Source organism: Carassius gibelio, chromosome A22, assembly GCF_023724105.1.
Source record: "Carassius gibelio isolate Cgi1373 ecotype wild population from Czech Republic chromosome A22, carGib1.2-hapl.c, whole genome shotgun sequence".
NCBI lineage: Eukaryota > Metazoa > Chordata > Actinopteri > Cypriniformes > Cyprinidae > Carassius > Carassius gibelio.
Window position 1 is genome coordinate 4433559 of NC_068392.1, and position 16804 is coordinate 4450362.

Here is a 16804-nt window from a genome sequence, read left to right on the forward strand (position 1 = left end):
TTTAGTTTTATTATATTCATAAGAGAAAGATAGTCTGTACCGATTTTTCCCGGAAAAACACGACCTGCTGGAGGCGTGACGTGTGGGCGGAGCTAAAGAATCACGAGCGCCAGTAGGCTTTTGCGTTGAGAGCGTTTGGAAGCTGTGACATTAACGTGAGGGAAAAACCATCATCCAAAACAAACCATGGCTTACAGTCAGATTCAGCCATTTATTTATGATCCAGAATCAGATCCCGAGGCTGAAACTGAAGGAGAGCAGCAGCAGTAACGACTCGCTCCGAGCAGGGCTCGAACCCGGGTCTCCGGCATGGGAGGGGACACACTAACAAGGAGGCAGAGATATTTTAAGCAGTTTTACTCACCGCCTGCGGTTCCAACACACGATCGTGACCCTTTTTCATTGGGATTGCATTATCCTTAAGAAATGAAGATACGCAAATCCGTCGTCAAACTGGGCCTTGTGAACAAGCATCTTCGAAATGCAGGGAACAAACAAAAACACGTGCACAACTCCGTTGATGCTCTGTAAAAATAAACTCCATCCACTGGTCCCTTAATGCTGGTTTTTTGGGTAATCTGTGCAGGGTTGTCTTGCCCTGGCAACCAAAAACACACTTCTTTTGTGACTTTTCGCGACGCTCTCGCTCTGATCAGTGAATCGCTCTAATCAGTGAAATGTCTGTGCTCAGCCTCGCTACACGGGAGCGCGCGCTCTTCCGGCAGACGTGCCTTAGGACCCATATAAGGAAATTCCGCTCCATCTAACGTCACACAGAGCCATACTCGAAAAAAACTTTCCGAAACTTGTGACAAACCGGAAGGAGTATTTTGTGAACAAAAATACTCCTTCAAACGTACAACTTAATTTTTGAAACTTTGTCCATGTTTAGCATGGGAATCCAACTCTTTAACAGTGTAAAAAACTCAGTATGCATGAAATAGCATTTCACCCCCCCCCCCCCCCCCCCCCCCTTAAGATAATAGGCACAACATATTCCAAAAACGGACCCGTCTTTCCATTGTTAAAATAGCAAATGTGGATTTGGACACACCCTTAGTGCACCTGCACCGTGCGCTTTACACTTTGTGTTTAGATCGTTAAAATAGGGCCCTTAATGTTAAATAAAGAAGCCATATCTAAACATGATCCAGAAGCGCAGGCGTTTTCTCTGGGCCAGGCTCATTTAAAATGGACTGTGGCAAAGTGGAAAACTGTTCTGTGACGAATCAAAATTTGAAGTTCTTTTTGGAAAACGGGGACGCCATGTCATCTGGACTAAAGAGTACAAGGACAACCCAAGTTGTTTTCGGCGCTCAGTTCAGAAGCCTGCATCTCTGATGGTATGGGGTGTCATGAGTGTGTGTGGCATGGGCAGCTTACACATCTGGAAAGGCACCATCAATGCTGAAAGGTATATCCAAGTTCTAGATCAACATATGCTCCCATTCAGACGTCGTCTCTTTCAGGGAAGACCTTGCATTTTCCAACATGAGGAAAATGACCATATACTGCATCAATTACAACATCACGGCTGCGTGGAAGAAGGATCCGGGTACTGAAATGGCCAGCCTGCAGTCCAGATCTTTCACCCATAGAAAACATGTGGTGCATCATAAAGAGGAAGATATGACAAAAAAGACATCCAAACATGGCCTTGTCCCAACTTTTTTGAGTTGATGCCATGAAATTTAAAATCAACTTAATTTTCCCTTAAAATGATACATTTTCTCAGTTTAAACATTTGATGTGTCATCTATGTTTTATGTTCTGAATAAATTATTGAAATATAAAACTTCCAAATCACTGTTTTTATTCACAATTTGTACAGCGTCACAACTTTTTTGGAATCGGGTTTGTATGTTTAATATTATGTAAACGAAACATGTTCAAATGAGGCTAGCATGTTTTAATGCTGCACTAGATGTTGTTAGCATGTTCTTAGCATGTTTTAGCACATATCTAGGTAATGCTAATGATTTAATGATCAGGAAATACCAGTGAACAACTGCAGGATCTTTCTGGGGGCCTGAAGCGATACTTTCAGATGGATAAATGATATAGTCTCTTAAAAACCTCAAAATTAATGGCCATGTAATACAATATTGAATAAATTATCTAACTCGTTTGACCCAGTGAAGTATTGTTATGTTTACTGTAATGCATTTACTCACACACGTTCCAAGATTTTTGCTCATCTTCAGATCACAAATTACATGTAAGATCTTTTTAATATCATATTTTTATATTTAAATGTTGTATTGTTAATATTCTCATTTTTTCCATTGAAAGTCTGCCTTCAAGCTTAAAAAGTAATATAAAATTGTAAAAAAAATATATGTGCACGAGGCTGAGTAAATGACAGAATTTTCATTTTTGAGATTAAATTGAATTGAAGACATGTATATCTGCATACCATAAATGTAAAATGTTCATCAGAACAAGTCTAGATGAACTCTGCTTCAGCCTGTGAAATGTGGTTTGGTAGACTAACATCTTCTGCATGAGAAAGTGTCTGCTGCTGTATATGTGTTTGATGTATGTTCTTGAGTTTGTGTCTAAGGTGTCAAGAGTTCATAGCATGTGGTAGAAGGGTGTTTTTCCATTTCTAGCCATCTGATTTTAAGAGTTTGACACAGTTTTCTTATCTGCAAAAAAAAAAAAAAAAAATTCTCTCCAATCAAAAAAACATCACATACAGTACTTGTGTCTGTGAAATATAAACTTGATGTTAAAGGGTCTCTGCATCTCGTTACAAATCCAGGATCTTATGAACTCATGTTGTGACCCTGCGGACGAGCTCTGCTAGTTCTCAGCTTTAGTAAGAGAAACAGAAGTTATTTCTAACAAAAACTACGTTTGATCTCACAGATGTTTCAATGATCATATCCTGTTTTTGTCTGTCAGTGTCTGGGATTTGTTTTTTAGAATAAATGTATATGGGTCTATGATTTACTCTTGTGATATTTATGATGCCATGCAGATAATAATTAGCAGTTAATTTCTGTAGTTTTAATCAGTTTGGTGGAGTAACTAACATAAATGAGCAGCCCTGCTAGAAAAGGGCTCATATGATGTTCTAATAACATTTTTCCTTTCTCTTTTGGGTGTTAAAAGCTCTTGGTGCATAATGAAGATCTGTAAAGTTGCAAAGACTAAAGTCTCAAATCCAAAGAGATATTCTTTATAAAAGTTAAGAGTCAGCATCTACGTCACGCTGTGGGAAGATTAGCAAAATGGCGCCCAAATGTTCAAGCAAAGAAAGGCGGCGTAACTTTGATTCTCGCTGTAGTGTTGCCACTGCTGCCATGTTGTGCAGACGTGTTTCATTCTGAAAACCAAACTACTTTGTTAGGCCTTCCAAAAGATGACACAACTTAAATGAATTGTTAAGTTGTATTTACAACACTGTTCCAGAACAAGTTCAACCCAAATATTCAGATGTGTGCAGCGGGGACTGTTTCTTGTGAGAGTAGCCTACACCGGTGTCTGGGGAAGTTCCAACTTCACAAGCATAGGCGCGGAGGTGGGGGTGCTGTTTTATTACATATTGTTTTATAATACAATGCTGAGGATAATTGCCACTCTTTGCAATAAGTAATTAGCAGAATATCATATTTTAACATAGATTCTGTTTATAGGCTACTATTTGCACTGTGAAAATAGATCACAAAAAAAAAAAAAATGCTATTATAACTTAGTGTAAATAATATCTATCGCTAAGAAAATATGCTATTTTCACTTATTGTAAATATGCTCCCTCACAATTCCTGAAATCATAAATCAGCTAGTCATGACTTGCAATGCTATCCTTGCTTAGCATCCTGAGCAATACGGAATCAGTGTTTTTTCTTTTCTTTCTTAATATCACAGCTTTTATTATGGTTATTATTATTGTTCACTATTGTTTACCCATGTATTTCTCTGTAAAAACCACATCAAACATTTGTTTTAAATTGCTTAATATTTCATTCATACATTAAGTGTGTACTACAAGCAGTGCTTATAAGCAGTGCTGGAATGTCCTCTAGTGTCAAAACCAGGGACTGACAGTTTCAAAAACTAAAAAGATTTAAAAAGTTTTCATGCAGAGTTGAAATCACATTCCAGAATGTACAGACACACACAATGATTTTTATTTCTTTAATAACCCAGTGGAAGTTACTTCAGATATTACTCAAAACACTTTTGTACAAAAAAAATGTAAAAATGTATAAAAAACATACAGAAATATAAAAGTTATTTAAAAAAAATATATACAATCAGAGGATAAGACTTTACAAGACCACTGTACAAAAATAAAATAAAAACAATTATATAAAATAAAAAAATGAAAACTTGGCAGTGAGCTAAACTGATCACAGCAGCACTTAATATCTCACAAATATTATGTTCACAAAGACAATGTTATGGTTACACTGGTACACAGATATGATATGATACCCTTACATTTGGTAAAATGCTAAAAAAAAAAAAAAAAACAGTACATTAATACAAAAGACTTTTTTTACATTTTTGTCATTGTAAACTTAATGTTCATATTTAGATTGTTCGTTTAATGTAGTACTGTATGTTTACTGTAGTTACTGTACTGTATTAATTTCTTCAAGTTAAACTCAAGCAAGGCTCAATGCCAATTTAGATTCCTGATTCTCTCAGACAGTGCGCAAATCTATTTCACGTGTTCTTGCTCTTGAACAGATAAAATGTCAAAATAAGTCTTGGCAAGTATCCCCAGAAACAGTCGATTATGTCTGAAAGGAAAGTAAACAACTGACATATCTCAACAAATCAGGTAATAAATAAAAACGAATAAACCAAATGATCACCGTTGGCACACATAAATACAATAGAAAAAAAAAAAAATACAAAATGAAACCAGTGCTTTAAGTTCTTCAATCAGGTCTGACAACGACTTTCTATCTGTCTTTAGTTGTTTTAATTGCATTAAAGACACAGGTCCCTGTTTTGGCACACAAAGCAGACATTCGTCAGCGAGATGTCTGATTAGACTGTGATGGGCCATAATACCATAACAGAAAGCTTCAACAGGACCGAATGAAACATGTGCTGGTTATTTTAAATCGAATGATCAGGAAAAGCCTACAGACCAGTTGGGTAGCGCAAAATCGGTTTTAAACCAAGAAGGCTGCAAAACTTGCACATTTTGCACAAGAGTTACGCCGGAGAACATCTCAACCTCAGTCAATTATACAAAGTGAAAGTATTAAAGCTGCATTAATGATGCATATTCTCCCAAATACAACATGAGACGAATCTACTTCAACATATGCTGATAACGGCACATAAATGATTCCATTAATATTTCTCTTGACATACATACATACATACATACATAGTCGTGGCCTAATGGTTAGAGGGTTGGACTCCCAATCGAAGGGTTGTGAGTTCTAGTCTCGGGCCGGACGGAATTGTAGGTGGGGGGAGTGCATGTACAGTTCTCTCTCCTCCTTCAATACCATGACTTAGGTGCCCTTGAGCAAGGCATTGAACCCCCAACTGCTCCCCGGGCGCCGCAGCATAAATGGCTGCCCACTGCTCCGGGTGTGTGCTCACACGTGCTCACATTAAAGCTGCATTAATGACGCATATTCTCCCAAATACAACATGAGACGAATCTACTTCAACATATGCTGATAACGGCACACCGGGTGTGTGCTCACAGTGTGTGTGTGTGTGTTCACTGCTCTGTGTGTGTGCATTTCGGATGGGTTAAATGCAGAGCACAAATTCTGAGTATGGGTCACCATACTTGGCTGAATGTCACTTCACTCACTTAAAAAAAAAAAATTGTGTTAAAACAGGTTGTTTTTGAAAGTCGATGCTAGAAATAAAGCTGCTCTTAATTTTCATTGAGGACTGCAGTGTTAATTATTTTAATTATACGCCTGTTAATTCATTGTATAAATTAACAGACCTGTTCTAAAAGACCTTACAAAAACATTTTCAATGAGTGGTAAACTTTCATTATCATCAGCGTGTCAGTTATGTGGTGATGTGCTATGAAATTATTGTGGGGCAAATTAATTGTAATTTAATAATAAAAGTAACCTAATAATAACTTTTAATTTTATATTTTGAATTCAAGTTTATATAACTTTATATAGAATTGGTGTTGAGATAAAGTTGCACCTGGAATCAGTAGTGACTCCTAAAATCTTAGTATAGGAACACTATTTCTCTGAGCAACGAGAGATTGTCTTACGATCGTTAAATCCTTTCTTCACTTTCCATTTCAGTGAAAGCATCATAATGTTAGATCTCACTGGCAGCCTCAGACTCGATCTCAATCTGATTCGGAGAAGAGTCACTGGTAGTGTTTCTCACTTGAGCAACAGTGTGATTACAGGATCTCTCACCAGCATCATTCATCAGTGGAGTCTCACTCGGATTAGGTGACAAATCAACACCATTAACCTGTAAGAAACCAGATTCACAGAAGGTAAAAGAAATGAACCAGACTAATGACACACAAAGAATACTAGACTAGAAACTTTAATTCTGTCTTTCACTTCATGTTTGCAGAATGCATGGTTTTCTTTTCCTAAATATTAAACCTTATTCTAAAAAGGTGGGATGTTTTTTTTTTTTTTTATGAATCTAACAAATTACACTCGTCTGTGCTATACACAACTGTGGCCAAAAGTATTGGCACCCTTGCACTTACAAAATAATGTGCGCTTACTTGCACAAATTCATTTCTAATAATACTATCATTAATAAACCATTGTAATTAAATAATAAAACAAAAGGCATCCATACAATTGTTTATTTATAAATAAGTCTTGATGAGTCAGTTATTAAATAGTGTTCCAGTCAGTGTAATGACTTCTGAGTCACATACACATACGAACATGTTGCCAACTTGCAGATCTGAATCAGACTTTTTAGTAGGCAAACACATTGAGTGCTCATAGTATCTCACCTGATATCTGTACTGCATCCTGGTGTCTGTTTAAAACAACAATAAACTCAATTAAACACACATTACTTTGTTAATTGGAGAAATCTTTAAAAAAAGATTAACAAAATGTCAACAAAATTGTTACTTCAGTTTTTTGTGTAATCAGAGCTGGGAAGTAACTGCACCTTTCAGAAGGTTAACCAAACACCTTTAAAAAGAAAAGAGGATGCTCAAATGTGCATGAAGCACAAGAACCAATCAGGGCTGAGTTTCCCAAAAGCTTTGTAACCCTAAGAAGTTCATAAAAACGATTGTACGACTGATCTTAATATTACACTCAGTTTCCCAAAAGCATCGTAACTTAAGTAGCACTTGAAACTACGAGTTCTCTGGAGTAATCGTTAAACCCTAAGTGCATCGTAAGAAGACAGATTTATGAGATCACCTGCAGGACAATCGGCAGATTACAACTTCAACTTGATTCAAGTGCAATGTGATTATAACATAAGGATTTGATTGTGCTTTATTGTACACATTATGACTCGTTTTCTTTATAAATGAATTAATTAAAAGGGCAGGACAATTTTGAAATAAACATTTAAATTAAATGACTGAAGAAAAAAAAAAAGAAGAAAAAAAAAAAAGATTAAAAGTAGTAATGTAGGAAATGCTTTCAGTGCTGTCAATGACAATGAATTGCTGAAGTGCACGAAAACCAGCTATGTATTGGACCCAGAAATTTATCAGACGCTTTTATCCAAACCAACTTACATTGCATTAGGTTAACGTCAATAAACAATCATGTACTACAGTTAAGAGTCATTCTATTAGGTGACATTTCAGCACTTGACAAACGGACAGCGACTCCCAAGTAGCACTTAAAGCACAGCTACGTGCGATTGTTTTAGGTGCATTGTTGGGTAACGCACGTGAAACAATAACAAACAATCGTAAAATTACTCATAGAAAACGTTCTTAAGCACTAAGATCAATTTGTATCGGGAAACCCGGCCCTGGTCTGTTCTAGGGTGCCATGCACATTCAAGCTTAGCATATTTAATGTACAATTTTGTAACTAAGCACTCAAAAGTCATTTATTTAATGTTTACTTTTATCTGCCATCAGACTATCTGAGACGTTGTCATAACGCATTGCTACGGGTTGCCAATCTTAGTTCTGCCTTTTTTTCTTTTTTGTTGAAATTATTCTGTTTACTGTACATACAAAATTGTTAAGTCTTAAGACATATAGTGTGCATGTGTGGCTCTTGCTTTGCTGGTCCTCTCGTTCTCCCTCACAGGGTTGGATCCTACCAGTGATCTCCAGATCTTATTGGTGCTAATGGGACCAGGGAGCAGCAAAAAAAAAAAAATCTGCTGTGCCCGAGGAGGGAGCTCTGCTCAACTTGTGATTTCCTGTTGTTCCATTGTAACTGTGCTGTTGTGTGTTTGCTACAGGATGTTGATGCTCTTGGCTTGCCTGTTGATCTGCCTATTGTGTGCAGTGTGGATTTTCAGGTGCTAAATTGTGCGCTCATTTTCCATTTTGTATAGTATTGTAAATACTCTTTTCTACACTTGGAAGCTGTAGGGGGGGGAGAGTGCCATTTTCTTTTGTAAATATTGTTTTCTCCCGTTTTTCATTAGATAGGGAGTTAGGGTTTTACTCTGTGGTTCTATAAATAAATGTATAAAGGAGCTTTGATTGCTGATTTCAGTTTATGTTGCGGCCTTAACCTAGACAGGGTCATCTCAAAAATAAAAGACATTTATATCAGTAGCCCCTTATTCATTATTGTGCATCATTATGATAGATACTTGCATTTGCCCTGTATACACTGGATTGATTAAGCATCAGACCAGATCAGATCAGATATTAAAACAGACTCAAACTGGGGTGCAAAATACTTCATTGGTATATCCCTAGTATTAACGTAAACAAATTGCTGAATAGTTTTTTTGAACCAGATTATGGAAACGTATTGTTTGAAAGAACCATTTAGGAGAAAATAATGAGACTTCCCATCACTAATGTAATACTCACCTTTCCTTCTTACTTGACCACGGTAACAAATCACAGATAAAGTCACCAGCAGCAGCAGGACACTAACAGCAGCAGCAGCACATATTCCTGCTACAGCAGCTGATGACAAACTTGAATCTGGAACTGTAAATACAGACAGTCATTATTACTAGAGAGCAACTTACAATCGATTTTACCAATGTATTTACACTTATCTGCTTTGGTCTTCAGATTTTATAATACTGATTAATACTTATAAATTGCATTATCACTGTGAGCTGTCAGAAAAATGAAAATAAAAATACTAAGTTTGCAAAGAGGCTGAAAATCCCTGGTAAATTTAGGAAACATTCACAAAACATTCTGAATTGTTTGGAAAGTTTCTGGAAAGTTTCCAAAAATCACTAGGTACATTTATGTTTAAATTGCTCAGGGGACTACATAAAATGATACTCACCAATGACAGAAACACTGAAGCTCCTCATGATGCTGAATCTGCTGCTGTTGATCTGTAGATGATAAAGTCCAGAGTCTGTGGTTCTGGTGTTTGTGATGGTCAGAGATCCAGTCTGATGATCCAGCTTCAGTCTGTCTCTGAATCTCTCATCACACTGATCATCTCTACAGATCTTACTCTGATCTCCAGTGATTTCAGCGATGAGAATATGATTAAAATACCACATCATCACATCCTCTGGGTTTTTCATTACAGCAGGATCTAAAGTGACAGATTCTCCCTCCTTCACTGACTTTCTCTGCATTTGCTCTCGTTCATTAGCAGGAATATCTGAAACACAAACCAACAAGCGGAGTGGAAGATATTTATGTTCAAACACACATAAAAAACATGAAAGAATTGTGGATATGAAAGTGATTTAATCATGCTTTCAAAAAAACTAAAACATGTATCTGTTTTAGACACATTTAAGAAACTTATTTTACATGAAATCATCATTGTGATCATTTTAACTGTTAGTTTTATTTTCCATCTATGATCACATTCTCCTATTATCGCTTTGGAAGGATGATTTAGTTTTAAATCAAACTGAACTGTTTAAAGATTTAATTTGACTATTACACTTAACAGTAATTTGTTTTTAAAGAGATGAACTATATACTGCATCAAATACAAATGAGAAAAAAAGAAAACATGAATGACAATGCAAAAAAAAAAAAAAACCCATTAATTCTGTTACTTAAATTTACTAAATGACTTACCATGAACTGTAACATTAAAGGTCCTTTCACTGCTTTTTCTGATGCTGATGATCTTTAATTCATAAAGTCCGGAGTCTGTGTTTATGATGTTTGTGATGGTCAGAGATCCAGTCTGATGATCCAGATTCAGTCTGTTTCTGAATCTCTCAGTTCCTTCATTACACTGAACATCTGTACAGATCTTATGGAAATCTCCAGTGATTAGAGCGATGCGAATGCCACTGAAATACCATTTTATATCATCTTGTTGGTTTGTTTCAAAACTAGTGTTTAGAGTGATTGAATCTTCCTCCATCACTGACACTGATGATACATCTGTTTCAACAGCTGACACACCTGAAGAAGAAATTAACAGAGAATAATAAGCCATAATAAGATGCAAAAATACAACATTTAAATAATAATTTTACAGATAATAAAGATTGCGAGTACAAAAAATATGTCTGTATTCTAGTGTTGTCAAAAGTAATGACTTTTAGAGGTTTATCTTTGTGAGGTTTGGTTAGCAGTGACTGAAACACAGTTTTACACATCTGTCAGTCTGTATGGAGAGGATTGTGTGACTCCAGTAGCTTTAAACACATTTGCTGCTTATCAGTGGCTTTTGTTTACAGCTGGCATTACTATATAGTTCATTTGTTTGAACTTGTACTTGTTTCACATGCAGTTTGCTGACAACTCTGGAATTTCAGTCAAATATATGCTTATTCCACTGCTTATAAAACATACAATTTGTTTCGAATAATTGTTCACATCTAGACTATAAATACACTACTTTAGCAACAAGACAAAGGGATTAAGTTGTTTTGAGAACAGCACTGACAGCAGCAATGGTTGTCCCCTGACTCCTTTTAAGTTTATGATCCACCCAACTCCGATTCACAGGTATCAAAATTATTTACCAGTAGTAAATACGACTTGAGAGGCGTTCACGTCTAATTGCGGATTAGGAAACTTGTATTTTCTATAATTCTGATAGCATGTTAAGGCAGCGTTAAGCGATGATCATTGTAGCCAATCACAGACATGATGTGTTGTGTGTGTAATCACAATGGCCAATCAGAGCGGTTTAAGAATCATGTTGTGTTCCAGACAACCCGTAGTCTCAGCCTTAAATGTCACGTCCACGGACCATTGGCTAAGCATCTGATGCATATGGGACAAAAAAGTGGAAACACTTCAGGAATGTCGAAGTCGTCATCGGATTGGTTGAACTCTGTGGAGTTAAAGATACCGTTCACGAAAGAAGAAAGCCGTTGTGTTTACAACTGTGATGACGAGCACTTATCAGGATCAACTAAACGCTGGATTTTCAAAAGTATGTTATATATTTAAAGTTTCCGGCACATAATCTTTACAATACATCTAAGAGTTTTAGACACCGGTCTGTGGCGACATTTTCACGCCGCGAAACATGATGATGAATGAAACAATCTGTGATTGGTGTTGGACATGTCGGTCGAATGGCCTCATGGGTGGGCCTTGGCAAATGAAAGCTGCCATGGATTCCAGACCTTCAGTCTGACAGTTTGGCACCGCAAAACTACGCAACCCGTAACCCGTGTTTTTCCAACCTTCTTTGCGTGAAAGTGCACTGAAACATCAGTCAAACCCGTGAATTTCCACCCGTGAACACTTCTTCTTTCTGTTCAATGGCCGTTCACAACTTCACTCAAACCCATTCCCAGAAGGTACACGACACTCACTGGCTTGTTCTTTTTATTGTTTAAAAGTGTGTTCATATTTACTACATTTAAAAACCACATGTTCTACTGTTTCAAAAACATTACATTCATCATACATACCATTTCCATGCTTCCCCATTAATACAAGTGATGAATTTAATCCTGTGTGACCCATCCTTAAATCTAGAAATCATTACTTCTTCCTTACTGTGTCTTCCATAAAACTGCTTTTACCCCCTACTGATTTTAAAATATTTTAATATCGCCTACCTGTGTTGCTACTTTCCCATCTTTGTTGTCATATTCTTAGTACTTCCCTATTAATTACTGATTTAATATAATTTCTTCCCAGACACCCGTAAACTCATACTTGATCGATGTACTCCCATGCTGTGTTCGAAATGCCATACTATCATACTACTACTTTTAATATTTCTGCAGTATCCAGTATGAATGCTGTGCATGGTGTGCACATTTTCTGTATGCAACAATTATCTGGATGACTGAATGAATATTGTCAGTTTTTGCTCTGTTTTCCCAATAAAAATATGACCTATAACCAGAGCTGGGTAGTAACGGATTACATGTAATCTGGATTACGTAATCAGATTCCAAACTTTAAGTACTTGTAATTAGAGTAAACTACTTTTTAAAATACTTTTAATCAGACTACAGTTACTTTTTTTATGGATTACATGATTACATTTTATTTACACAATAGTAATAAATTGTTCACAATTCATTGATTCTCCTAAATTTCTTTTTTTTTTTCTTCTTTTTCAAAATTCTTGTTTTCAATGTAGCTTTTTTTTATTTATTGATACATTCATATGCACTTCTAGTGTTTTATTAGATTAAATATTTAACGTAGCAGTGATATTGCTGTGAATTTCATGTTTTTCAATATTGCCCACATGGAAAAAAACTATATAAACATATATGATTCAATATAGGTTTTGATATAGGTTTTTAATATATGTGACATATATAAAATTGGCCGGTTTCCTATATTATATGTACATATATGCACACATTTATATGTACACATATATATGTGCATACATATACCTATATAGGTACACATATGCACCTATATGTTCACCAATAATAGTAAAATTAAAATCCATAGCTGCTAGGCAACATAAATAAAAGTCCAAAATGTAGAAATGTACATTATTTATTTACTCAAGATCAATCAAATAGTACAAAAAAAAAAAATATGAGCTAGGCATCATGTATGACAGTCAAAAATGAGATATGAGCTACAAAATGACCAGATCCTGCCATTAGCTATATAGAAGACATATCTTGTATATATAGGACTTATATGTGGATATGAAGAAGCAATACAGGAGACCTATATTTCCCGTATATGCACATATATGCAACTTAATTTTGCCTATATGTGGCATACATACGCATATATGCAGCATATATATTATCATATATACACATATAGGTTCTTTCCATGTGGGTGGTTTTTGTAGTGTAGCTGTTTTATAAATTTACTTAATTATAAGTAATTAATTATAAATTTTATTCAGTGTTAGTAGCAAACACTAACAGCAAGGCACATTAGTGTTATTAACTGTCCACACATTGCACTTGAAAAATAATCAATTGTGGCTCTTGTTGGTGAATTAAATATATTTTGTGGAATATATTTTTTCTTTATAATTTCAAAATAGTACAAGATTAGGCTAATTCAATATATGTGCTATCAAATAAGGGTTAGCAAAAAAATGTAATCTAAATGTAATCCAAAAGTAATCAGATTACGTTACCAAATATGTGTAATCTAAGAGATTATATTACTGACTACAAATTTTGTCATGTAATCTGGAATCAATAACTGATTACAATTTATAAGTAATCTACCCAGCTCTGCCTATAACTAAAGCTTAGCAGAATTGTTGTGCATGAATACGCGTTTTGAACAATTTAGGTGAACCAATGATTCAAAAGCCAATTCATAAAGTGAGCCATTTACTGAATTCCTGAATGAATCGGCTGTTTGAACTAATCGAATGAATGAATGAATGGCTCATAAGGACTTTTACGGCCACCTGCTGGCAGTTTTACTTTCTTATTTAGATTATTATTTCTTAAAAATAAAAAAGGGGTGGGGGGGTTTAAAATGTTTTGTTCTCTCCTCCCCCCCCCCCCCCATATATGTTCTCTCCTATATACAATATATTTATATATATTTATATATATAAACTACGTTTTCATTAGAATGGATAAACAAAAGTGCTTCCCTTGACCCCTGTATAAATTAGTTTTCTTTTCAGTATGCTCTGTACATGGTCCTTGAGATGCCCTTTGATTTCACAACTGTAAGTTGTTGTTTAAAAAGATAATTGAGACTTAATTCAGTTTGATGATATATTAATATTTGCTCATATTAATATGATGTCAAAATATGATGCCTCATTTTCTTGGACAATTTTGCACTTGAAAGGTACATCTTCTCGCTTATGTTTTTCTCTGTCCAGACTACAAATAACCATAATTATATATATATATATATATATATATATATATATTTTTTTTTTTTTTTTTTTTTTTTTTTTTCAAAGGAAACATGTCCTCACTGTGTGTAAGTGCCAGAAGTGCAGGAGACTGACATCTGAAACAGGGTATGTTTTTATCTCAAATAAGGGCACTTGGGGAAAACAACAAAAACAACAACAAAAAACAATCAAACCTTTATAATGCTTGCAACATCCTAATTAAAGCTCATACTTTTTTAGTATAACATGATACTGAATGCACAGTATTATTAAAGGGATTTCCAAGTTCCAACACTTGTTTGTCCACACAATTTAGGAGCTAAAGATAAGAAAAGAACTCCACACTGCAGTTGGATGGCTGCAGGAAAACCTCTGGGCTTCAGAGATGTGGTGAAAGAGTGGAAGTTCCTCCAAATGAATGACGAAGACCAGAAGGCCTAAATGGCTGACGACCAGCAACTGGTCGAAGAACCATTTGTTTTCCAAAATTGTGTTTGTGTTTCTCGAGTTTTAATTTATCAATTTTGATAATTGTTGATAAATATGTCCCTGCTTTGCTTTAATATTAGTTTTTTTAATCAAATATTCAAATCATCAAGCTTTGTTTTGACTAATGTTTCATCTATCTATCATCTGATTAAATACTCAGAATAAAATACTGACTTTACATCAACGAAGATTACCACTTTAAAATTATTATTTTTTTCCCTTTCTCTCCTTGTTCTTGGTTTTACTTTTATTTTTCATTGTATTATTGCCGTTTTCAGATATTCTGTTGCAAAGCACATTGGTCAACTCTGCTTGTAGTAAATAGTGCTATATAAATACAACTGCCATTGTCATCCAAAACACTACTTGGCGCTATGTCTAGTAAGATAACTTTTGCCCCGCCCACTGCTGTGAAGTAATGCTGTGTCCGAAACCGCTCCCTATCCACTATATAGTGCACTATATAGGGATCAGTGAATAAGTGAATGAGTGAGCGATTTCAGACACAGCATAAAAGTGTTCTGCAGTTAGATGCATAATCAAAAGCGCGCGAAACAACAGAACATGGAGACTTGAGGACAATATAACGTTGCAATAAAATTAATAATCTAGCTACAATTCCTTGCGCTCAGGCAGTTTGGCGTGACTTGTCTGTAACGCTACAAAGTCGTGAGTCGTGGTTTGAGGTAAAAAAAAATAAATAAAAAAAAAACAATATAAAAAAATTCTACCAAACTTCAAATTACTAGAGAATAATACCGGTCAATTTCTTTTAAAATTGCAGCTACTGTACCCATTGTACATACTTTTGACAACCGTTCTAATGTAACACGCAAACAAAGCAGACCATCACGGATTAACACATCGGATTAATCACGTCACATTTCACATAATCACATCTGATCTCATCCTGACTCATATTAGCTGCTTCCTCTAAACATGTATTCATTTATCTTTTTCAAGGCGATTCGATTCAACACTAATCAGTTTACGTACTATAAGATTACAACATTCACTGTATGATCTTGGAGCAGTGAACACGTGGGAATTTAAATGAAATGTTCAGCCACCTAGTTTCGTACCGTTCATCATTCTTTGTAATGGTTGACTAGAAAAGATACTATGTCTTACCATGTATGAACAAGAACACAGACGTCCAAATAAATCGAGTCTTCATAAGAAAATATGGCAGCAGATTCCGATTCATTTTCCCTTTCTCTTTATAATTTAATTTATTTTAGCTCTGACTGTTTAATAACAAGTGATATCACGCGGCATGTTCGGATCGTAATCTGTTTTTTAGGCGGGTTCCCTACACAGACCTTTTTCCAATGTTCCTGCACAACCGGAGGCAACAGATTCAGGACCGCCAGGGTTTCAGTTCTAAGGGGCGTGGTTTAGTTTGAGCGGTAAATCGAGGAGCATGCGCAGTTTCATTTTCGCGCATTTCAAACAAGAATGATTATCACGTCTATCATTAATAAATTGTCAATTTATTCACGTTAAACCGAACATTTATTTTGATTGGTTGCCATGAAGATCTTTGGTCTTACATAGTGACCAAGTCTCTCATCAGCAGAAAGAATCAAAATCTATCTATCTATCTATCTATCTATCTATCTATCTATCTATCTATCACACGTCCCCCCCCCCCACTGTTTAAGCTAGTTGTAGCCTACAGTAGATTTAGCTATGTCTCTATGTAGTAATAATAATACGTCTCTAATAATAATAATAATTATGCCTAGACTGTTTGCTTGTTTTTTTTTTTACGTTTTTATTCCTAGACTTATTTGTTGCAGTTTTTTATACAGTTATATTGTAAAACTAAAATACCTTTTTTTGTTTGCGGTGTTAGATTTTTGGCTGCATTTGAAGTTCTTTTTTGCTTAAGAAAATAAATAATATTATTGTCAAATTCATGTCAGATAATAAAAATACTGTGTAATAAA

The 16804-nt window shown here is 35.4% G+C and overlaps 2 protein-coding genes across 2 annotated transcripts in view; one reads left to right on the top strand and one right to left on the bottom strand.

The window, feature by feature from the left end:
• The window catches only part of LOC127942441 (SLAM family member 9-like), an 83620-nt gene that overhangs the window by 5461 nt on the left and 61355 nt on the right, over nucleotides 1–16804 (top strand). The window lies entirely within an intron of this gene.
• LOC127942861 (uncharacterized) lies at nucleotides 5589–16136 on the bottom strand. Its single transcript, XM_052538862.1, has 6 exons — nucleotides 15984–16136; nucleotides 10166–10501; nucleotides 9405–9734; nucleotides 8969–9091; nucleotides 6947–6972; nucleotides 5589–6438 (listed from the first exon to the last, which is right to left on the bottom strand). Exons 1-6 carry the CDS (start codon nucleotides 16057–16059, stop codon nucleotides 6277–6279), a joined length of 1053 nt encoding a protein of 350 aa, XP_052394822.1. The 5' UTR covers nucleotides 16060–16136; the 3' UTR covers nucleotides 5589–6276.